Source organism: Oncorhynchus tshawytscha, linkage group LG13 (genome assembly GCF_018296145.1).
Source record: "Oncorhynchus tshawytscha isolate Ot180627B linkage group LG13, Otsh_v2.0, whole genome shotgun sequence".
Lineage (NCBI taxonomy): Eukaryota > Metazoa > Chordata > Actinopteri > Salmoniformes > Salmonidae > Oncorhynchus > Oncorhynchus tshawytscha.
In genome coordinates, this window is record NC_056441.1 from 44,294,376 (window position 1) to 44,318,382 (window position 24,007).

At 42.6% G+C, this 24,007-nt stretch overlaps 1 protein-coding gene across 4 annotated transcripts in view; it reads right to left on the reverse strand.

The window, feature by feature from the left end:
- Positions 1-319: 319 nt before the first annotated feature.
- The window catches only part of LOC112266614 (phosphatidylinositol 4-phosphate 5-kinase type-1 alpha), a 35,363-nt gene continuing 11,675 nt past the window's right edge, over positions 320-24,007 (reverse strand). For all 4 annotated transcript variants that reach the window (XM_042295767.1, XM_042295766.1, XM_042295765.1 and 1 more), the window contains 11 exons: positions 23,155-23,307; positions 22,618-22,917; positions 14,324-14,526; positions 14,037-14,120; positions 13,322-13,370; positions 13,158-13,242; positions 12,717-12,875; positions 12,415-12,550; positions 12,220-12,279; positions 12,037-12,136; positions 320-1,710 (listed from right to left, as the gene is read on the reverse strand). In XM_042295767.1, coding sequence (XP_042151701.1) covers positions 1,708-1,710; positions 12,037-12,136; positions 12,220-12,279; positions 12,415-12,550; positions 12,717-12,875; positions 13,158-13,242; positions 13,322-13,370; positions 14,037-14,120; positions 14,324-14,526; positions 22,618-22,917; positions 23,155-23,307 — 1,332 coding nt within the window. In that variant the 3' untranslated portion in view covers positions 320-1,707. The remainder of the gene's footprint in view (positions 1,711-12,036; positions 12,137-12,219; positions 12,280-12,414; positions 12,551-12,716; positions 12,876-13,157; positions 13,243-13,321; positions 13,371-14,036; positions 14,121-14,323; positions 14,527-22,617; positions 22,918-23,154; positions 23,308-24,007) is intronic.

The window sequence follows — 24,007 nt, forward strand, 5'->3', positions numbered from 1 at the left end:
GGTCTGTGGACGGTTGGATGTACTGCTAAATTCTCAAAAACGATGAAGGCTGCTTATGGTAGAGAAATTAACATTCAATTCTCTGGCAACAGCACTGGTGGACATTCCTGCAGTCAGCATGCCAATTGCAAGCTCCCTCAAAACTTGAGACATCTGTGGTATTGTGACAAAACTTCACATTTTAGTGGTATTTTGTCCACAACACAAGGTGCACCTGTGTAATGATCATGCTGTTTAATCATCTTGTTGATATGCAATACCTGTCAGGTGGATGGATTATCTTGGCAAAGGACAAATGCTGACTAATAGGGTTTGTGCATATGGAACATATGGATCTTTTATTTCAGCTCATGAAACATGGGACCAACACTTTGCATGTCGCATTTACATTAGTGTTCAGTGTTCCTCTATGGCCGAACCTGTCATATTGTTTAAAATAACACCTTCGTCATTGGGGGATCAATGGAAAAATAAAAAGGGGACAACATTCCACACCTGAAACCTCAAGTATCACCTACAGAAGTGCTGTGGCTGCTTCCTGTTATAGAAAAGGTAGGGATTATACATAGGAATTATAACAGTGTAAAATCCTTCTATATTGATTTTGGTTGTGGAATGAGTTAGAAAAATGTATAGGGGATCATTAGAAGTATTCTTTCATACCCTAAAAATAATTACATTGAGAAACTATTTGTTGATCCTTGTATTATGTGCTTTTCCATAGTAAATTCATGTTCTATAAGGGGACACTGTTTCCAGACAGTCCCTCTGGCCCAACCTCTGGCTCATGCCACGAAGCGCTAGCTAAGACCCATCTTTACACACCAGAAACTATAGGCCCTGCTGGCTTCATGCCCTAAAATACTTTCTTAATGGGTTTAACAAACACTGTACATTCTAGCCATTCCAGCATACAGGGTGTGTAACATTCACAGTGAGCTTGTGGAGCAAGGCCAAACATCTAAATATGTCACAGGGATTTTTTTTTTAAATTAAAAATTCTTCAAAACAGTACTTCTGAACACCAATAGTGGCATTCTGTCATAGTGCCACAGTTTGGAATAAAATAATATATACCAATATAACGTAATGATAGTATAGTACGGGAAAGCTCAATATGGAAGATCTCCAGCAATCCAATTCACAGGCAGGATGAATGAATCACAAAAGGGAGAAACAGTCTTGACGCCATTTGGTCACTGTTGTGAAGGCTTGTTTAGCCTCTTCTCACATAAGGCAACTTAAATGTAGCATGTCTACCATTGCCTCGACTATAACAATACTAGGAGTCTTAGTTTCAGAGATGTGCAGGTCCTGACAGAGGCACCCGTTCGGAGATGCAATGCACAACAACTACAACTTAGATGTACTTGTCTAATACACCACCAACTGTGGTGCACTGTGACACAGTACTACCTAATCCCGTGCAGGGTTTGGAAAGTTCAAACAAGAAGGATCCCATCAATGGAATTTGGATGTATGGTCCCCATAATAGCATCTGGAGTGTGTAGCACTCCAAATGTAGTCCTCTTAGTCTTTCTTTTCTCTGTTTCCCTCCTTTACCTCTGTCGCATTATCCTTCCATTGTTTCTCCTTCATAAGGCCTTCAAAAAGTTTCTTTCATCTTACACTCATCCCATCCATTGACTTGCTTTGACCTAATTGTCCTCACATTACAGTCCATTTCAGTCTTTCACAGTAAATTGTTCACTGCAAAAAAAGAAAGAAAGAGGTTGATTAGATAAGTTTCAAACCACAACAAAAAAATAACTCCAGTTTGGCCTTTTCCCAGTCAATCATGGAACTTACCTTCAGAAGACAACACCTGTGTGCCATCTATGATTAGTATTTTCATTGTTTGGTACTGAGAGGTTGAGGTATTTCAGAGGTTGAGGCTAGGAGTGGGCGATATGGCCTAAAAATAATTTTTCAAACTTATGGGGATCTTTAAATTTTCTCTCTAAATTAAGCTTTGTTGTACAATTAAAAGGTAAAATTCACTGAATTTCAAACAGTCAGCAATAATGTAATGACTTCAGGGTGCGTGAAATTAGGCTACATATAAGCCCCACTAATAATTTGATCAAACTAGTTTAACCTGCTTTTTTGTAATAAAAATCACCCATCTGGCTTTCAAGTCTATGAAAACACAATTTTTGTTCCAAATTTGGTGTCTGAGTGTAAACAGTGGAAGAGGCAAAGCAAGCGGTTTCACTCGCCAAAACCTGTCCAAAATTAGCACCATGCGTTTTTATGGGCTTATTTTGGACCTACAGTGCCTTGCGAAAGTATTCGGCCCCCTTGAACTTTGTGACCTTTTGCCACATTTCAGGCTTCAAACATAAAGATATAAAACTGTATTTTTTTGTGAAGAATCAACAACAAGTGGGACACAATCATGAAGTGGAACGACATTTATTGGATATTTCAAAAACTTTTTTAACAAATCAAAAACTGAAAAATTGGGCGTGCAAAATTATTCAGCCCCCTTAAGTTAATACTTTGTAGCGCCACCTTTTGCTGCGATTACAGCTGTAAATCGCTTGGAGTATGTCTATCAGTTTTGCACATCGAGAGACTGAAATTTTTCCCCATTTCTCCTTGCAAAACAGCTCGAGCTCAGTGAGGTTGGATGGAGAGCATTTGTGAACAGCAGTTTTCAGTTCTTTCCACAGATTCTCGATTGGATTCAGGTCTGGACTTTGACTTGGCCATTCTAACACCTGGATATGTTTATTTTTTAACCATTCCATTGTAGATTTTGCTTTATGTTTTGGATCATTGTCTTGTTGGAAGACAAATCTCCGTCCCAGTCTCAGGTCTTCTTCCAGAATGGTCCTGTATTTGGCTCCATCCATCTTCCCATCAATTTTAACCATCTTCCCTGTCCCTGCTGAAGAAAAGCAGGCCCAAACCATGATGCTGCCACCACCATGTTTGACAGTGGGGATGGTGTGTTCAGGGTGATGAGCTGTGTTGCTTTTACGCCAAACATAACGTTTTGCATTGTTGCCAAAAAGTTCAATTTTGGTTTCATCTGACCAGAGCACCTTCTTCCACATGTTTGGTGTGTCTCCCAGGTGGCTTGTGGCAAACTTTAAACAACACTTTTTATGGATATCTTTAAGAAATGGCTTTCTTCTTGCCACTCTTCCATAAAGGCCAGATTTGTGCAATATACGACTGATTGTTGTCCTATGGACAGAGTCTCCCACCTCAGCTGTAGATCTCTGCAGTTCATCCAGAGTGATCATGGGCCTCTTGGCTGCATCTATGATCAGTCTTCTCCTTGTATGAGCTGAAAGTTTAGAGGGACGGCCAGGTCTTGGTAGATTTGCAGTGGTCTGATACTCCTTCCATTTCAATATTATCGCTTGCACAGTGCTCCTTGGGATGTTTAAAGCTTGGGAAATCTTTTTGTATCCAAATCCGGCTTTAATCTTCTTCACAACAGTATCTCGGACCTGCCTGGTGTGTTCCTTGTTCTTCATGATGCTCTCTGAGCTTTTAACGGACCTCTGAGACTATCACAGTGCAGGTGCATTTATACGGAGACTTGATTACACACAGGTGGATTGCATTTATCATCATTAGTCATTTAGGTCAACATTGGATCATTCAGAGATCCTCACTGAACTTCTGGAGAGAGTTTGCTGCACTGAAAGTAAAGGGGCTGAATAATTTTGCACGCCCAATTTTTCAGTTTTTGATTTGTTAAAAAAGTTTGAAATATCCAATAAATGTCATTCCACTTCATGATTGTGTCCCACTTGTTGTTGATTCTTCACAAAAAAATACAGTTTTATATCTTTATGTTTGAAGCCTGAAATGTGGCAAAAGGTCGCAAAGTTCAAGGGGGCCGAATACTTTCGCAAGGCACTGTAAGCTTGTCACCTGCCTTCCCACCTTTGGGACAACAACTCCCATTGTTAGGGCAGAGACATGAGCATCTCATCATTAGGAGCGAATGACAAGACAGACATGAGAACAAGCGGACATAAACGGCCATAAAACTAAAATACAGGCATTTGGATTATTACGCAAAAACATACATTTAAATGAATCTGATATATCGTCCAACCCTATGAGGTATTGAGAGCGTTACGGAATATTAGGATAGGTCTTAGGTACATGATTATACACTACCACTTCCACACTTCATTCCCAGGGGGGCAACAGCAACTGGGTTCAATTTGAACTGTCAAGCCTTGATAAAGCCCACAGGTGCAGCCAAAATCATGTGGATCCCAACTTGAGAGCGAGCACCTCTCAGCTTGACAGTGTTTTGTTTTAGTTAGTTTTGTAAATATGCATTTTGGTCGCCCTTTTGAACAACAAACTGTGGAGCTGGCCCTGGATCCAGGTAAGTTTGCTGTCTCCTGAGCACATGTACATTAGTGTTGCAAGGTATACCGAAACGTATGTACTTTTTCGACACTAGAATATGAAAAACTGTTCCGTACTAGAATGTTACTTTCTGTCTCACGTCGTCTACCAATTGAGGAAAAAGTCCATCAGCGCAGCCAATGTCACCGTACATTGCAAGAGCACCATGCCTGCTCCACTTAACCATAGCTAGCTCTAGCCTGCCATGAGGAACCACTGAACTCACTGGGAGTCTGGTTCTGCCACAGGGTCTGCAGCCCAATCAGTTAGATTTTATTTTTTAAATTTAACCTTTATTTAACTAGGCAAGTCCGTTAAGAACAAATTATTATTTACAATGACGGCCTACTCCGGCCAAACCCGGACGATTCTGGGCCAATTGTGCTCCACCCTATGGGACTCCCAATCATGGCCGGATGTGATACAGCCTGGATTGCACACTCCCTCAAAACTTGCGACATTTGTGGCACTGTTGTGTGACTAAACTGCACATTTTAGTGCCCTTTTATTGTCCCCAGCGCAAGGTGCACCTGTTTAATGATCATGCGGTTTACATCCGTTTTTGTACCCCTGTCAGGTGGATGTATTATTATTATTATTATTATTATTATTATTATTATTATGAATGTATGCTCTCAGAGGATGTGTTGGTAACATTCCTTATTAATGGCTGTGTTCTTAGGCAAAATTGTGAGTGAGCCTTGGCTGAGAAGCAACCTCACACATGAATGGTCTCAGGATGCTTTACTGTTGGCATGACACAAGAGTGATGGTAGCGCTCACCTTGTCTTCTCCGGACAAGCTTTTTTCTGGATGACCCAAACAATCGGAAAGGGGATTCAGAGAAAATGACTTTACCCCAGTCCTCAGCATTCTAATCCCTGTACCTTTCGCAGAATATCAGTCTGTCCCTGATGTTTTTCCTGGAGAGAAGTGGCTTCTTTGCTGCCCTTCTTGACACCAGGCCATCCTCCAAAGTCTTCGCCTCACTGTGCGTGCAGATGCACTCACACCTGCCTGCTGCCATTCCTGAGCAAGTGGTGCCCCGATCCCGCAGCTGAATCAACTTTAGGAGACGGTCCTGGCGCTTGCTGGACTTCCTTGGGGGCCCTGAAGCCTTCTTCACAACAATTGAACCGCTCTCCTTGAAGTGCTTGATGATCCGATAAATGGTTGATTTAGGTGCAATCTTACTGGCAGCAATATCCTTGCCTGTGAAGCCCTTTTGTGCAAAGCAATGATGACGGCACGTGTCTCCTTGCAGGTAACCATGGCTGACAGAGGAAGAACAATGATTCCAAGCACCACCCTCCTTTTGAAGCTTCCAGTCTGTTATTCAAACTCAATCAGCATGACAGAGTGATCTCCACCTGTGTTAACGAGAGAATCACTGACATGTCAGCTGGTCCTTTTGTGGCAGGGCTGAAATTGCAGTGGAAATGTTATTTTGGGATTCAGTTCATTTGCATGGCAAAGAGGGACTTTGAAATTAATTGCAATTCATCTGATCACTCTTCAAAACATTCTGGAGTATATGCAAATTGCCATCATACAAACTGAGGCAGCAGACTCCGTGAAAATTAATATTTGTGTCATTCTCAAAACTTTTGGCCACGATATACACAGTCGTGGCCAAAAATATTGGTACCCTTTGCACTTTTTTTCAGATAATGCACAATTTCTTCCAGAAAACTTTTGAAATTAAAACATATTTTGGTATCCACATAGGTCTTTGGTATGTAGTTGAACAAAAATAAATACATCTGAATAATTTACTAAATCTTAGCCAATTCCACAAAGAAATCCTAAATTGGCCCAAACAATATTATTGGCACCTACAAGCAGGTGATTCTCATTTACTTTGGAATTGAACTAATCTATGGTGAGTTGAAGGTGCCTGCAGTAAAAATCACATATTCAACCAATAGAGAAAAGGACTCATTCTTCTGTTTTGTGTCACTGTGTGGACCACAATGAGCATGGACAAAAGAAAGGAAACCAGATAATTATCTGAGGAGGTCAGAATAGATTGTGGCCAAGCATGGACAATCTCAGAGACCTTGATGTTCCTGTTTCCACCGTAAGTAATGTTATCAAGAGGTTTAAGCCACATGCCACTGTAGCAAACCTCCCTGGATGTGGCCGCAAGGGAACTTGATGGAAGACTGCAGTGAAGGATTGTTCGAATGGTGGAGAAAGTGTGACAGGTTAAAGGAAATATTCATAGCCTGTTATACATTAAAAAGTATTAGTAAGTTCATAGTATGTGAGGATCTTAAAACATGTAAGGTTAAAAAGATGCATTCAGTATTAGTTGATAGAGACATATTCAATCAATCCCTATACCAGTCTGCTGTTCCCACATGCTTCAAGAGGGCCACCATTGTTCCTGTTCCCAAGAAAGCTAAGGTAACTGAGCTAAACGACTACCGCCCCGTAGCACTCACATCCGTCATCATGAAGTGCTTTGAGAGACTAGTCAAGGACCATATCACCTCCACCCTACCTGACACCCTTGACCCACTCCAATTTGCTTACCGCCCAAATAGGTCCACAGACGATGCAATCTCAACCACACTGCCCTAACCCATCTGGACAAGTGGAATACCTATGTGAGAATGCTGTTCATCGACTACAGCTCGGCATTCAACACCATAGTACCCTCCAAGCCCGTCATCAAGCTCGAGACCCTGGGTCTCGACCCCGCCCTGTGCAACTGGGTTCTGGACTTCCTGACGGGCCCCCCCAGGTGGTGAGGGTAGGCAACAACATCTCCTCCCCGCTGATCCTCAACACTGGGGCCCCACAAGGGTGCGTTCTGAGCCCTCTCCTGTACTCCCTGTTCACCCACGACTGCGTGGCCATGCACGCCTCCAACTCAATCATCAAGTTTGCGGACGACACAACAGTGGTAGGCTTGATTACCAACAACGACGAGACGGCCTACAGGGAGGAGGTGAGGGCCCTCGGAGTGTGGTGTCAGGAAAATAACCTCACACTCAACGTCAACAAAACTAAGGAGATGATTGTGGACTTCAGGAAACAGCAGAGGGAACACCCCCATCCACATCGATGGAACAGTAGTGGAGAGGGTAGCAAGTTTTAAGTTCCTCGGCATACACATCACAGACAAACTGAATTGGTCCACTCACACAGACAGCATCGTGAGGAAGGCGCAGCAGCGCCTCTTCAACCTCAGGAGGCTGAAGAAATTCGGCTTGTCACCAAAAGCACTCACAAACTTCTACAGATGCACAATCGAGAGCATCCTGGCGGGATGTATCACCGCCTGGTATGGCAACTGCACCGCCCTCAACCGTAAGGCTCTCCAGAGGGTAGTGAGGTCTGCACAACGCATCACCGGGGGCAAACTACCTGCCCTCCAGGACACCTACACCACCCGATGCTACAGGAAGGCCATAAAGATCATCAAGGACATCAACCACCCGAGCCACTGCCTGTTCACCCCGCTGCCATCCAGAAGGCGAGGTCAGTACAGGTGCATCAAAGCTGGGACCGAGAGACTGAAAAACAGCTTCTATCTCAAGGCCATCAGACTGTTAAACAGCCACCACTAACATTGAGTGGCTACTGCCAACACACTGTCAATGACACTGACTCTACTCCAGCCACTTTAATCATGGGAATTGATGGGAAATGATGTAAATGTATCGCTAGCCACTTTATACAATGCTACCTTATATAATGTTACTTACCCTACATTGTTCATCTCATATGCATACGTTGATACTGTACTCTATAGCATCGACTGCATCCTTATGTAATACATGTATCACTAGCCACTTTAACTATGCCACTTGGTTTACATACTTATCTCATATGTATATACTGTACTCGATATCATCTACTGTATCTTGCCTATGCTGCTCTGTACCATCACTCATTCATATATCCTTATGTACATATTCTTTATCCCCTTACACTGTGTATGACAGTAGTTTTTTTTGGAATTGTTAGTTAGATTACTTGCTCGTTATTACTGCATTGTCGGAACTAGAAGCACAAGCATTTCGCTACACTCGCATTAACATCTGCTAACCATGTGTATGTGACAAATAAAATTTGATTTGATTTGATTTGATAACATTCATATAAATTGTGTTAAAGTTCAAATCTGTCAAAGGGTACGAATTGTGAGAGTAATGTGTAAACGTTATATTGATTACTTTATTTTGTGGTGCCTAAAAGTGTTAATCTGTGATCTACGAAATGCTCTTAATTAATCTATGAGCCGGAGATCGATTGCTCTGGTCTCCACCCATATTCCTGGGGGAAATCGCGGTCTTTTCTCATTACACTAAATGTTGAATTGAGAATACAACACCGTATCACTCTCGTGATTATTTCTCCTGTTTTCAGGTACTTTATTGATGATAAAAATTGTAATTTAAATGTAATAACTCGCTAACATGTCAAGAGTGTTTAAGGTGTGTCTTAGTAACGTCTTGAGGAAGTTAGAGTTAAGTTTGAAGAGAGTAATATTAGCCCTGCTCGGTTGAAATGAAGAATAGCATCGTACTGAGAGTAGCTGCCATTTTATGTCGATTGTGAATGAACATGTACGTTGTCAATAAGATATTTTGCTGTGTTAGTTGTATAATGGGTTTTCTGTTGTTTTGTAATGTGTTACTTTTGTGAAATTATTACACTAAACGTTGAATTGAGAATACAACACCGTATCACTCTCGTGATTATTTCTCCCCTGTTTTCAGGGGCGTAACAAAAGCACCTCTCAAACTGCCACACAGATTCAAGCTGACCTTCAGACACAAGGTATGACAGTTTCAACTCGCACCATCCGTCGCCAACTCAATGAAAGGGGGTTATATGGAGACCCAGGAGGACTCCACTGCTGAGAGAAAGACAAAGCCCAACTCCAATTTGCAAAAACACACCTGAACATGCCAAAATCCTTCTGGGAGAACAGATGAGACCAAATTTGAGATTTTTGGTAAGCACATGTTTACAGAACACAAAATTAAGCTTTCAAAGAAAATCAAGCATGGAGCAGGTTCAGTGATGTTTAGGGGTTGCTTTGCTGCCTCTGGCACTGGGTGCCTTGAACGTGCATGGCATCATGAAATCAGGTAAATACCAAGGTATTTTGGAGCGCAAGCTGGGTCTCCGTCGAAGGGTCTTCCAGCAGGACAATGACCCCAAACACACTTCAAAAAGCATCCAGGAATCATTCAAGACAAAACGCTGGACTGTTCTGAAGTGGCCAGCAATGAGTCCAGATCTAAATCCCATTGAAAACTTGTGGAGAGATCTGAAAACAGCAGATAGGAGAAGGCACCCTTCTAATCTGGGAGAACTGGAGCAGTTTGCACAAGAGGAGTGGGCCAAATTACTAGTACAGAGGTGCAAGGAAGCTCATCAATGGTTATAGGAAGCACTTGATCGCAGTTATTTTGACCAAAGGCTGTGCTACCAAATATTAAGTCTAGGATGTCAATATTGTCAATGCCATTTCTATTTATTTACAGATTTAATAAATGGATATATTAAGTTCTGAATCAAAAACAAAAAGGTTCTGTACTATTAACAGTGAAATAAAGAATTGTGGAGACCAAATACTTTGTTCAACTTATTTTTAGGGAAAAATGTGAGTTTACACACACACACACACACACACACACACACACACACACACACACACACACACACACACACACGTAATAAACTCAGCAAAAAAATAAACATCCTCTCACTGTCAACTGCATTTTGTTTCAGCAAACTTAACATGTGTAAATATTTGTATGAACATAAGATTCAACAACTGAGACATAAACTGAACAAGTTCCACAGACATATGACTAACAGAAGTGGAATAACAGAAATGGGGATGCCAAAATCAAAAGTAACAGTCAGTATCTGGTGTGGCCATCAGCTGCATTAAGTACTGCAGTGCATCTTCTACTCATGGACTGCACCAGATTTGCCAGTTCTTGCTGTGAGATGTTACCTCACTCTTCCACCAAGGCACCTGCAAGTTCCCGGACATTTCTGGGGGGAATGACCCTAGCCCTCACCCTCCGAGGTCCCAGACGTGCTCAATGGGATTGAGATCCGGGCTCTTCGCTGGCCATGGCAGAACACTGACATTCCTGTCTTGCAGAAAATCACACACAGAACGAGCAGTATGGCTGGTGGCATTGTCATGTCAGGATGAGCCTGCAGGAATGGTACCACATGAGGAGGAGGTAGTCTTCCCTGTAACGCACAGCATTGAGATTGCCTGCAATGACAACAAGCTCCGTCTGATGATGCTGTGACACACTGCCCCAGACCATGACGGACTCTCCACCTCCAAAATCAATCCTGCTCCAGAGTACAGGCCTCAGTGTATAGCTCATTCCTTCGACAATAAACACGAATCTGACCATCCCCTCTGGTGAGACAAACTCGCGACTCGTCAGTGAAGATCACTTTTTGCCAGTCCTGTCTGGTCTAGCGACGGTGGGTTTGTGACCATAGGCGACGTAGTTGCCGGTGATGTCTGGTGAGGACCTGCCTTACAACAGGCCTTCAAGCCCTCAGTCCAGCCTCTCTCAGCCTGTTGTGGACAGTCTTGAGCACTGGGATTGTGGAGGGATTGTGCATTCATGGTGTAACTCGGGCAGTTGTTCCTGCCATCCTGTACCTTCAAACTCAGTGCGTCTTTGCTTGACATAATGGGAAAATCAAAAAGAAAAATCTGGCTCATCTGTCTGATTTTAGCCTATCAGAAGCTTCCAAAGCCATCATGCCGGTAGGTGCACTTGATTCAAAAGTCCTGCGCACCGGGTAAGCAGGGTGTTCCCATGAGACAAACTCCACCTACCTGGAAAATCGAGTGCACCTACTGCGCTGCCCAATCAGATAGTTCAAGTCACCGTGGCTACAGAGCTTCCATGACCCTGGCCACAGCCAAGTTTAATAGGCTACTAGCCTACGTTAAATTTAATAACTTTTAAAACCATTACCAGAGACTGTCAACGAATACAGCAAAGCGCTGCTGTATTAAGGAACATTTCACTTTCTCTGGTCATAGGAACAACATGAATTTGTGCATGAGTCAGATGCGGTGCGACTCGAGTTGTTTTGAACAGTCATCCAGCTCGGAATTCCAAGTCAAACTCTGGCATCTTTCTAGAGCTCCAATTTTTGACCTGAAGATCACTGACGTCGTGATTTGACCTCATTGACCATCAGATGCAGGTACCATCAGTCCAGTAAAATTTAAAAAACTAACTTCAATTCATGCTCCACAGTGCCTCACAAGTGCTAAACCAACTGATCTATTTTCTTATCAATGCTCCAGTTTTGAAATATGGTCTGATTAACAATATTGGCAGGCCAATCACATAGCCAATATGCTGTGAAAATGTATTAGGCCTACTGCCCAAACCTCATTCCTACAAAACTGTTTGTGTGAGGTTAATGTAAAAAAAATATAAAAAATCTGAGCAGTAGATCTCAGCTTGCTTTTTGACTGCGAAAGTGATCTTGTCTCAGAATAGGTTGGTGACCACTGCACTAGGCCATCCATGGAATGAGTTTGACCCCCCAGGGTTAAGGTATTGAGTATTTTCATTGTTAGACATTGATAGGTTGAGGTATTGACCGGTTAACGTATCGCATACTTACATAACAGCTGCTTGTCTGAGGAACTATGTCACTGAGTGAGATGACGTCACATCCACCGATGCACTCATCAACTGACGACACTGAGGTCACTGCTTCAAAACTGAGGACAAGAGATATAATTTGTTTGTGTGTAGAGCATATACCTTATAGTGGAAAGGTCTGGGAATGCATTTCCTTCTTTACCTTTTGGGGGTGCTAGTGTCCTCTGTACTGGCTGCCTCATGGACCTCCTCTCCCACAGATCTGTGAGAGGACAGATTAATAAACACATGATTCAACCATATAAACATGACACAGATGTGATGCAGTGATGAGACCATGGGAAATTACTCAATACAACAGTATAACAAGACAGCTTGGCGAAAGACACAAACAAACCTGACAGAGGGAGCTGTGGTAGCGAGCTTCGAGCTTCCCAACAAGGAATTGAAGAGGGTTGTTTCAACAGAGTTACTGGTGACAACATCATGTGTGGGTGTATTTGGTGGTATGTCAGGGCATCCTGACTGCACCACTGGGAGGAGGGACAACACATTAATAATTTGTTTTGTAAAAGGTGTCAACCACTAATACGTGCTCTCAACTGCAACTTCCAATGACAACTATATCCTTAATAAATTTATAAAATCACATTAAAGTTCTTCCAAAACCCTCCCTCCCTTCCTCCTCCCATTGCTCACTGCTGACTCCCTCAGTCTCTGTACTTTGGGAGTGTGGGACTCCTAGGCTGCTGCTACTGCTGGGCTGGGGGAATGGAAAGGGTCTGGAGCTTGCAGTGTTGGCCCTCCGTAAGCCTCCCTGGGTCCCCACTCGGTTCTTCTTTGACGGGGATGTCTTCACTGGAGGGGAAATGGAGAGGAAGGAGTGGTGAGAGGACTGCTACTCTGGCTGAGTTCCGATTCTCTACCCTTCTCAACAAGTGTGCACTCGCTCACGCACCAATACAATGCTTTTAAATGCATAATGGGGCAAGCATGGCTGGAAGGAGTTTCCACCGTAATCCACACAATAGTTCATTCCTTATCAATACATGACGGGGAGTGCACACTTCTAGAGAAGGGTATTGAATCAGGACGCAGCCATTGTGTAGAGGTTTTGTAGAGTAACACTCAAGCGCTTACATGGAATCTTCTTGAAGACTGTGTTGCACATGAATTTCTGAAAGCGGTCAGCGTAGAAACCTGGTCTGTGCACTGACACTGTATCCTGGAAGAAAGAGGGTTTTAAAATACCAGATAGCTTATGAAAAAGGTCACCACAGAGGATAGTGTGTCTGAACTCTTACCCCATCATGGACCAGAGCTTTCCAGGAGTGCTCGATCTTCTTCACAAACCTGACCAAACACAAGACATGGGTTGCTTACTATAGACCAGGGTTGGAGTCACTTGCAATTTAATTCCAGTCAATACAGGAAGTAAAACCAAATTCCAATTCTTCCCAATTGAAAAACATTTAAGAGAACTGGAATCAGTATACTTGCTGAATTTACTGAAATTGAATTGACCAACCGTGCTATCAACCTAATCAATTCCTCCAGGACTCTGCAGCGTTTTTTGGCGATAGTTGTGGGCCAAAATTATTCATTTTGCAGAGGCAATTCAGATATTCAGCTAGGCAATTTGCAATGATTTTGTCCAATTTGTCACAAATGGGCTGACGGGGGAAAACATTTAACGTGTTGTTTGATAGAACCATTTTATGATGTAAAAGTGTGGCTATTGGTTAAAACTGAGAGCCCTCTTTGTGGTGCGGTGATCGGACAGTTATATAAGTTGACCGTTTTATTCGGTAATAGTGCAGTGATTGGTCAAATTTGCAAGTCCTCGAATAAAATGCAGAGAATTGTGGATTTTGCGAAAACTCTTGCGATTGCAGAATTGCAAATTCCTGGAGGGACAGCCTAATTGTATTCATAGTTTCACACATACTTCAGACAGACACAAATGCAGACAAAATTATTAATATACCACTACGTACAATAAGAGCAGTAGTTCGTTACCTGTAGGACTGCAGAATGTCGATTATACCAATGTACACCAGCATCCTCTTGCCCTTGGAATTGCGTGCTGGAATACCTCCCATGCTACAAGGACATAGAGAATACATGAATACACTAACAAACATGAACATATCATCATCATCAGCCTACAATGCATATCCTATTACTTCAGATATGCAGACGTAACGTGTCTAATGATCAAATTGAGATCTGTAGCGGAGATACAAGGTAACCAATCACTGGCCTTGTTTATGCTCCTGAAACAAAAGAGAACGCATAATACTCACTTGTCCTCAGTGTCCACTGCTCCCTTGCCGTGCGCCTCTCCTTGGATGGCCTCTATGGCAGTGCAGTAGAGGGACTTTTGGCCCTGAGACGGTGGGGGCCTCTGGTCGGCCACCTCCTCTCCAGCCCGCTCCCGGGCCGCCTGCTCCAGGTTGTGGATCCCCACCAGCATGCTGTAGTCCATGATCTTAAAGCTCTGTAGCAGCTACATGGGATAAAGGAGTCAGGACTAGGGCTGTTGCGGTGACCGTATTACCACCACACTGGCAGTCATGACCGCAGTCAAATTCCGTGTCACGGTGATCTCCTCTTATGCACTCTGGACATGAGTTGGTAGTACCCAACTCACTAACTACCAACAGGCCGCTGATGGCCTGGTACTCAGTGCTCGATTGTTCCTCTAACCACTGAGATCAATGCAAATGAAAATCACATCAAAACAGTATCATGCTTTTAAAACTCACTGTTAGGCTACATTTCATTCATTACCTCACCATGATCAATTTGAAGAAAGAAGCTCAACAACAGGTTGAAACTGAGTGGAAAACATGGTTGTGGGTGTTGTTTCAGAGCCAAACAACGAAATGGACAGTGCTTTCTAAGGTGATGATTAATTCAAAGCATTTAAGACGTTGCATGTAGAACACCCATATTAGAGCTTATACAGTGCATTCGGAAAGTAAATCAGACCCCTTCCCTTTTTCCACATTGTTACGTTACAGCCTTATCCCCCCTTAATCTACACACTATACCCCATAATGACAATGCAAAAACGAGTTGACAATTTTTGCAAATGTATTACACATTTTTAAAAAAGGTACCTTATTTACACAAGTATTCAGACCCTTTGCTATGAGACTCGAAATTGAGCTCCTGTTTCCATTAATCATTCTTGATCTTTCTACAACTTGATTGGAGTCCACTTGTGGTAAATTCAATTGACAAGATTTGGAAAGGCACACTCCTGTCTATATAAGGTCCCACAGTTGACAGTGCATGTCAGAACAAGAACCAAGCCATGAGGTTGAAGGAATTGTCTGTAGATCTCTGAGACAGGATTGTGTCGAGGCACAGATCTGGGGAAGGGTACCAAAAAAGGTCTGCAGCATTGAAGGTCCCCAAGAACACAGCGGCCTCCATTATTCTTAAATGGATGAAGTTTGGAACCACCAAGACTCTTCCTAGAGCTGGCCGCCCGGCAAAATTGAGCAATCGGTGGAGAAAGGCCTTGGTCAGTGAGGTGACAGAGCTCCAGAGTTCATCTGTGGAGATGGGAGAACATTCCAGAAGGACAACCGTTGCAGCACACCACCAATCTGGCAGTTATGGTAGCGTGGCAGACAGAAGCCACTCCTCAGTAAAAAGGTACATGACAGCCCGCTTGGAGTTTGCCAAAAGGCACCTAAAGGACTCTCAGAACATGAGAAACAAGATTCTCTGGTCTGATGAAACCAAGATTGAACTATTTGGACTGAATGCCAAGCGTCACATCTTGATGAAACCAGGCACCATCCCTACTGTGAAGCATGGTGGTGGCAGCATCATGCTGTGGGTATGTGTTACAGAGACGGGACTAGGGAGACTAGTCAGGATAGAGGAAAAGGGTACATGGAGACTAGTCAGGATAGCGGAAAAGAGAAATGAATGAATGATCCTTGATGAAAATCTGCTCCATAGCGCTCAGGACCTCAGACTGGGACGAACGTTCACCCTCCAACAGGACAACGACCCTAAGCACACAGCTCAGACAAAGGAGTGACTTCAGGACAAGTCTCTTGAATGTCCTTGAGTGGCCCAGCCAGAGCCCGGACTTCAACCCTATCGAACATCTATGGCAAGAATAGCTGTGAAGCAACGCTCTCCATCCAACCTGACAGAGCTTGAGAGGTTCTGCACAAAATAAATGGGAGAAACTCCCCAAATACAGGTGTGCCAAGCGTGTAGCGTCATAACCAAGAAGACTTGAGGCTGTAATCGCTGCCAAATATTTATGCATACTGGATGGACTGGTTACCTCATGCTACGCTACAAACTTTCTGTCCATGAGTCAGAGAGAACGTATAGGAACTATGGCAATGCTGTGCAGGGCGGCTTACAATTAGTGAATTTGATTTTGAATAATATGGCTTTTATATTTTCATAACTATCAGCCTGACAATTTTATTTTACCTTTATTTAACTAGGTAAGTCAGTTAAGAACAAATTATTATTTTCAATGACGGCCTAGGAACAGTGGGTTCCTAACTGCCTTGTTCAGGGGCAAAACGACAGGTTTGTACCTTGTCAGCTCGGGGATTTGATCTGGCAACCTTTCGGTTACTAGTCCAACGCTCTAACGACTAGGCTACGCTGCCACCCCAATACCTTTAGCTACAGAATATCTCACCACCATACCATTTCCGTCTCCTTCATTCCTTTCTCGAGCGCGCAGAGATAGAGGCTGTCAGTTGAAATATGTTTCATTGTGAAAACATGTCACAATCGATGTTCCCAAACAGATTTCACCATTAAGCATTGGATAGCTGCAAGAACATGGTTAGAAAGCCCGTGGCATACAGTTTGGGCGGAATATCACCTGTTGCGCAAAGGAAGGCTGCGTGCTCCTCAAGCACAGTGGTTAATGCGTAAAGTGAAATAAGTGTTCTTATAAGGCCAGACATTTCTCAATGCAATCCCGTGTGAAAGCAGAGTTTTGATGGCTGCCACTAAAAACAGGAGGATCCAAGCTGCTATTATACTTATTTCTCAGCTGCTCTGCTATAAAACCGAGTGGCCTCCACTTGGTATTCGAGTGCATACAGATTACATGTATTTTTCCCCCTGCACTTGTTCTTACCCATTTCATAAAGGGACATTCTAAATCAAAACACATTTTTCATATTAGTTAAAGACAAGATTCAATTGAGAATAGTCTGATTAGTGAAAATATGATCATTTGAGAGAGTGTGCAGCCTGCAGCAAGGAACAGAGTGCAAGCTTTTGTGACTTTTCAAATAGTCAATAGCCTGTAGTCGCATCATGCAGCCCATATCTGTTTTGATCTCTAAGACATTCTAAGGATTGTATCATTCACAACTACATTTGCCAAATAACTAAATCTAGTGTATAGGACCGGTTTCAAATGATACATTTTACACTCAACATAGCCACTCACTCTGGAATGGAAAAAATATTTTATTCAGCTACGTTCAATTATATTATTCTTACAATAAAATAATGCCACAGGACTTAAGCATATCTTGTCTGCTAAATTAACTAGCCTACAGCCTATGGCATGGCACATAGTCTGATAACATACAGTAAAATGACTGATATTTGGTTCTTCTGAAATACATTTTTACATTTTTTTCCTCATGTTTCTTTAGACCTGCCTAAAATAAATAATGTGATGGTTATATATTAAAATGGGTTTATTCAACTTTTTAAAATGTAGATATTCCAAAGGCGTGCATCAGAGGCTTGTATACCGGCAGCCCTGGAGATGGTAAACATGTTTATGTTCATTAATGGTCAATTACCGTGAGACCAGCAGGCATTTGCATGACAGTAAACGTCTGACAAAATGTCATGACCGCCACAGCCCTAGTCAGTACTCAGAAGAATTTTGAGTACCAATTTAGGATCAAGTTAGCATTTTAGATTAAAAGGAATAAGATTACATGGACAAAGGGGACTCCATTCTAGAACTACACTCCTACTCTGAGATGTGCAACTAGATAACTTTTTATTTTTTACTCTAGACCACCTTTACACCACACACGGAGACGCTTACAAAGCTATCCCACGCTCTCTATTTGACAAATCTGACCATAGTTATATCCTCCCGATTCCTGTTTACAAGCAAAAACTAAAGCAAGAGGTACTAGTGATTCGCACAAAACAGAAGTGGTCAGATGACGCAGATGCTATGCAACAGTACTGTTTTGCTAGCACAAACTGGAATATGTTCCGGGATTCACACGATGACCTTAAGTATACCATTGGGTTCCCAAGTGGCGCAGTGGTCTAAGACACTGCATCTCAGTGCAAGAGGCTGCATCACATCCGACCGTGATTGGGAGTCGATTGGCCCAGCGTCGTCCGGGTTTGGCCGTCATTGGAAATAAGAATTTTTCTTAACTGACTTATATATTTTAATTATTTAACTAGACACACATATATATATATATATAAATATTTTTTTTTTATCACTTCATCAATAAGAGCATCGACGACGTCGTCCCCACAGTGACCGTATCCCAACCAGAAACTATGGATTAACAGTGCAACATCTGCACTGAGTTAAAGGCTAGAGCTGCCACTTTCAAGGAGCGGGACACTAATCCAGAAGCCTATAAGAAATCCCACTATGCCCTCCGACGAACCATCAAACAGGCATAGTGTCAATACAGGACTAAGATTAAATTCTACTACACCGGCTCTGACACTTGTCGGATGCGGCAGGGCTTGCAAACTACTACAGATTACAAAGGGAAACCCAGCCGGGGGCTGCCCAGTGACGCGAGCCTACCAGACGAGCTAAATACCTTCTATGCTTGCTTCATTCAAGGCAAGCAACACTGAACTATACATGAGAGCATGAGAGCTGTTCCAGACAACTGTGATCACACTCTCCGTAGCCGATGTGAATAAGACCTTTAAACAGGTCAACATTCACAAGGACGCAGGGACAGACTGATTATCAGGACTCGTACTCAGAGCATGTGCTAATCAACTGGCAAATGTCTTCATGGACATTCTCAACCTGTCCCTGACCGAGTCAGTAATACCTACATGTTTCAAGCAAACCAGCATAGTCCCTGTGCCCAAGAATGCCAAGGTAACATACCTAAATGACTACCGACCTGTAGCACTCATGTATGTACCATGAACTGCTTTGAAAGGCTGGTCATGGCTCACATCAACACCATAATCCCAGAAACCCTACACCCACTACAATTCAAATACCATCCCAACAAATGATGCAATCTCTATTGCACTCCACACTGACCTTTCACACCTGGACAAAAGGAACACCTACGTGAGCATGCTGTTTGTTGACTCAGTGTTCAACACCATGGTGCCCTCAAAGCTCATCACTAAGCTAAGGACCCTGAGGGGACTAAACACCTCCCTGTGCAACAGGATCCTGGACTTCCTGAGGGCCACACCCAGGTGGTAAGGTTATGCAACATCATCTGTCACGCTGATCCTCAACACAGGGGCCCTTCAGGGGTGCATGCTTAGACCCCTCCTGTACTCCCTGTTCACCCACGACTGTGTAGCCAAGCATGACTCCAATATCATCATTAAGTTTGTTGACGACAAGGGTAGTAGGCCTGGTCACCGACAACGATAAGACAGCCTATAGGGAGGGGGTCAGAGACCTGGCAGTGTGGATTCAGGACAACAACTTCACCCTCAATGTGAGCAAGACAAAAGGAACGGATTGTGGACTACAGGAAAAGGAGGGCTGAGCACACCCCCCATTCGACAGGGCTGTAGTGGAACGGGTTGAGCGATTTCAAGTTCCTTGGTGTCCACATCACTAACAAACTATCATGGTCCAAACACAACAAGAAAGTCGTGAAGAGGGCATGACAAAACCTATTCCCCGCAGGAGACTGAAAAGATTTGGCATGGGTCCCCAGATCCTCAAAAGGTTCTACAGCTGCACCATCGAGAGCATCCTGATGGGTGCATCACCGCTTGGTATGGAAACTGCTCGGCATCCGGCCGCAAGGCGCTACAGAGGGTAGTGCGTATGGCGCAGTAAATCACTGGGGTCAAGCTTCCTGCCACCCAGGACCCTAAAAATTGTCAGACTCCAGTCACCCAAGTGCTACCGCACGGCAAATGGTACCGGTGCTCCAAGTCTAGGTCCAAAAGGCTCTTACCCCCAAGCCAATTTGGCTGCTAAATAGTTCATCAAATGGTTCCCCAGACTATTTTCATTGACCCCCCCTTTTTTTTAACACTGTTGCTACTCGCTGTTTATTATCTATGGATAGTCACTTCACCCCTGCCTATAGCACCAGTCAAAAGTCTGGATACACTTACTCATTCAAGGCTTTTTCCGCATATGTGGGAACTCCTTCAAGATGGTTGGAAAAGTATTCCAGGTGAAGCTCGTTGAGAGAATACCAAGATTGTGCAAAGCTGTCATCAAGGCAAAGGGTGGCAACTTTGAAGAAACTCATATTTTGATTTGTTTAGCACCTTTTTGGTTACTATATGACTCCATTTGTGTCATTTCATAGTTTCTACAATGTAGAAAATAGTAAAAATAAAGAAAAACCCTTGAATGAGTAGGTGTGTCCAAACGTTTGACTGGTACTGTACATATTATTACCTCAATTACTTCGACTATAACCTGTACCTCCACACATTGACTCGGTACCGGTTCCACCTGTATATAGCCTCGTATTGATTTTTTGTGTCATTTTTTTTTGTTTCTTCAGATTATTTTATACCAAATATTTTTTACTGCACTGTTGTATTCGGCGCATGTGACAAATACAATTGGATTAGTTTTCCTAAAAAAGTGAACCCGTTAAACGCTGAGTGGTTAAACAGTTGTTTTGCCTGTTAACCCCCCATGAAAGCTACAGTTCTTGTCTTTTAGGAAATCGACTTACATTTTGAAACCAAAATATACTTAGCGTAGTATACAATATTAAACGTTGTTTAGAAAATGCCACGAGACGGCGTCAGAGTTTGAGGTTAAATACACTTTGTGTTTCGTTTCCTTGCCACGATACTAACAAGTATCAGAATTAGAGGTTGATCGATTAATCGGCATGGCCGATTAATTAGGGCCGATTTCAAGTTGTTTTCATAACAAATTGGTAATCGGCATTTTTGGACGCCGAATATATTGTATTCCATGAGGAAACTGCGTGGCAGGCTGACCACCTGTTACGCGAGTGCAGCAAGGAGCTAGTTGCTAGCTAGCATTAAACTTATCTTATAAAAAACAATCTTAACATAATCGCTAGTTAACTACACATGGTTGATGATATTACTAGGTTAACTAGCTTGTCCTGCGTTGCATATAATCAATGCGGTGCCTATTAATTTATCATTGAATTACAGCCTACCGCGCCAAACGAGGGATGATTTAACAAAAGAGCATTCGCGAAAAAAGCACAGTCGTTGCACGATTGTACCTAAACCATAAACATCAATGCCTTTATTAAAATCAATACATAGAATTATATATTTTTTTAAACCTGAATATTTAGTTAAAAGAAATTCATGTTAGCAGGCAATATTAACTAGGGAAATTGTTTCACTTCTCTTGCGTTCATTGCACAGTCAGGGTATATGCAGCAGTTTGGGCCGCCTGGCTCGTTGCGAGCTAATTTGCCAGAATTTTACAATTATGACATAACATTGAAGGTTGTGCAATGTAACAAATATTTAGACTTAGGGTTGCCACCCGTTCAATAAAATACGGAACAGTTCCGTATTTCACTGAAAGAATAAACATTTTGGTTTCGAAATCATAGTTTCCGGATTTGCCCATATTAATGCCCTAAGGCTCGTATTTCTGTGTTTATTATAATTAAGTCTACGATTTGATATTTGACACAGCAGTCTGACTGAGCGGTGGTAGGCGGCAGCAGGCTCGTAAGCATTCATTCAAACTTTACTGTATTTGCCAGCAGCCCTTAGCAATGCTTGATTCACACACTGTTTATGACTTCCAGTCTATCAACTCCTGAGATTAGGCTGGCAATACTATTAGAACATCCAAAAGTTAAAGGTATATGAAATACAAATGGTATAGAGAGTATAGAGAGTCGACGCGTCATAATTCCTATAATAACTACAACCTAAAACTTCTTAACCCCAAATATTGAAGAACTGGGAATATTGAACCACCAGCTTTCATATGTTCTCATGTTCTGGAGCAAGGAACTTAACCGTTAGCTTTTTTACATGGCACATATTGCACTTTTACTTTCTTCTCCAACACTGTGTTTTTGCATTATTTAAACCAAATTGAGCATGTTTCATTATTTATTTGAGACAAAATAGATTTTATTCATGTATTATATTAAGTTAAAATAAGTGTTCATTGTTCATTCAGTATTGTTGTAATTGTCATTATTACAAATATATATATATATGAAATAAAATTAAAATAAAACCAGCTGATTAATCGGTATCGGCTTTTTGGGGTCCTCCAATAATCGGTATTGGAAAAACATAATCGGTTGACCTCTAATCACAATACTGGTATTGTCTCGGCCCTAAAATATACACCACCACCCACAAACACCTCTACAGACCCATTCTCCCTCCCTCTCACCAGGCAGTCTCTCTGGATGGTCTTGCTGAGGGCGTTGTAATTGTCTGGTTCCAACAGAAGACCATCGGGAAGGTCCTGGATGAAGTCCAGATCCTTGAACGTGGGCACAGCCCTTTCTCGCTCCTTGGCCGAGGCTCGTCTCTTATAGGTGGAGCCCTTCATGTCGTACTTGAGGTGCATGCGCACGGCGCGCGGGAGCAGGTTGTTCATGACAACAATGCGGATGTTCTTTCCCCCTGCCTGAATGCAGTAGAGACCGTAGAACTTTGGCAGCAAGGTTCGCTTGTTCTGGTTCAGGTTCTAGAGAGCGAGTGGAGGGGAAAGGATTGGGATCCAACTATGTCAATCAAATCCACTCATAGTATAGAATACAACACACGCAATAAATCAGGAAACATTCAGGACAAAGATTGAATTGTGCAGCAACTACTAGGTCAACTTGGTAACTCAAAGGACAAAACATAGGGTACACAATGGATCATCACACAGACACACACACTATAGCATGCACAGGCGTACCCACACTCACTCTCTTACCATGAAGTAGCCAGGCAATAGTTTCTGTAAGAACTCAGCCTCTTTGTGCTGCACAGTCTTAATGATGAACTCGTCATCGCTGGAGACGTAGAACAGAGATCCGCTGGCTCCAGAGTTGGACAGCTCAATCAGTTCCTCGTTACACAGAGAGTACTGCAACAAAAACAGTACTCATTATTTGTTACCATCAAACTTATATTAATAGGCTAGGAGTCTATTTAATTAAATCACTGGACACAACTGGAACTTAGAGACAGGCTTCTAATTTCCTTAATAATTTATTGTTAAATCCTGCATTTTTAATACATTTCCTGCACTAATGTGTTATCATCTAGACACAGTGTCACATTCTCTTGTCTTTAGTATGCCTCTATTTTGAGAAAAATAATAATGATTATCCTCGTTGACTGTGCATGTTCTGCAGTTCTTACTTTTGCCACTAGAGGGCGATCAGCCAATTTCTGGGGGTCTGTGCTCCGAAGTTGTTGACTGTTTTTGTGTTTGCCTGCAAGCTAGCTCGCAGCGGCTGTTAGCTAGCTAGCAGCGGCTGTTAGCTAGCTAGCAGCGGCTGTTAGCTAGCTAGCTCTAGCAGCCAATGCCTAGCAGTTTTTACTGGCAATAAAAACAGATGATTGCAATCATTTCTTGGAGTCACTAGTGAATTATGTAATGCAACAAATCAACCATTAAACAATGTAAAAAATGAATGCCATCCTCTTAAATTAATTTACCAGGCGTTTATTTGAAATACCTGCTGTTGCCCGGCTATTAAAAAAGGGACAGGCGGCTGTCCGAGACTGGGCTTTCAACTGACATTTTTACGGTAGGTAAATAGACCATTCCACTTCCAGTA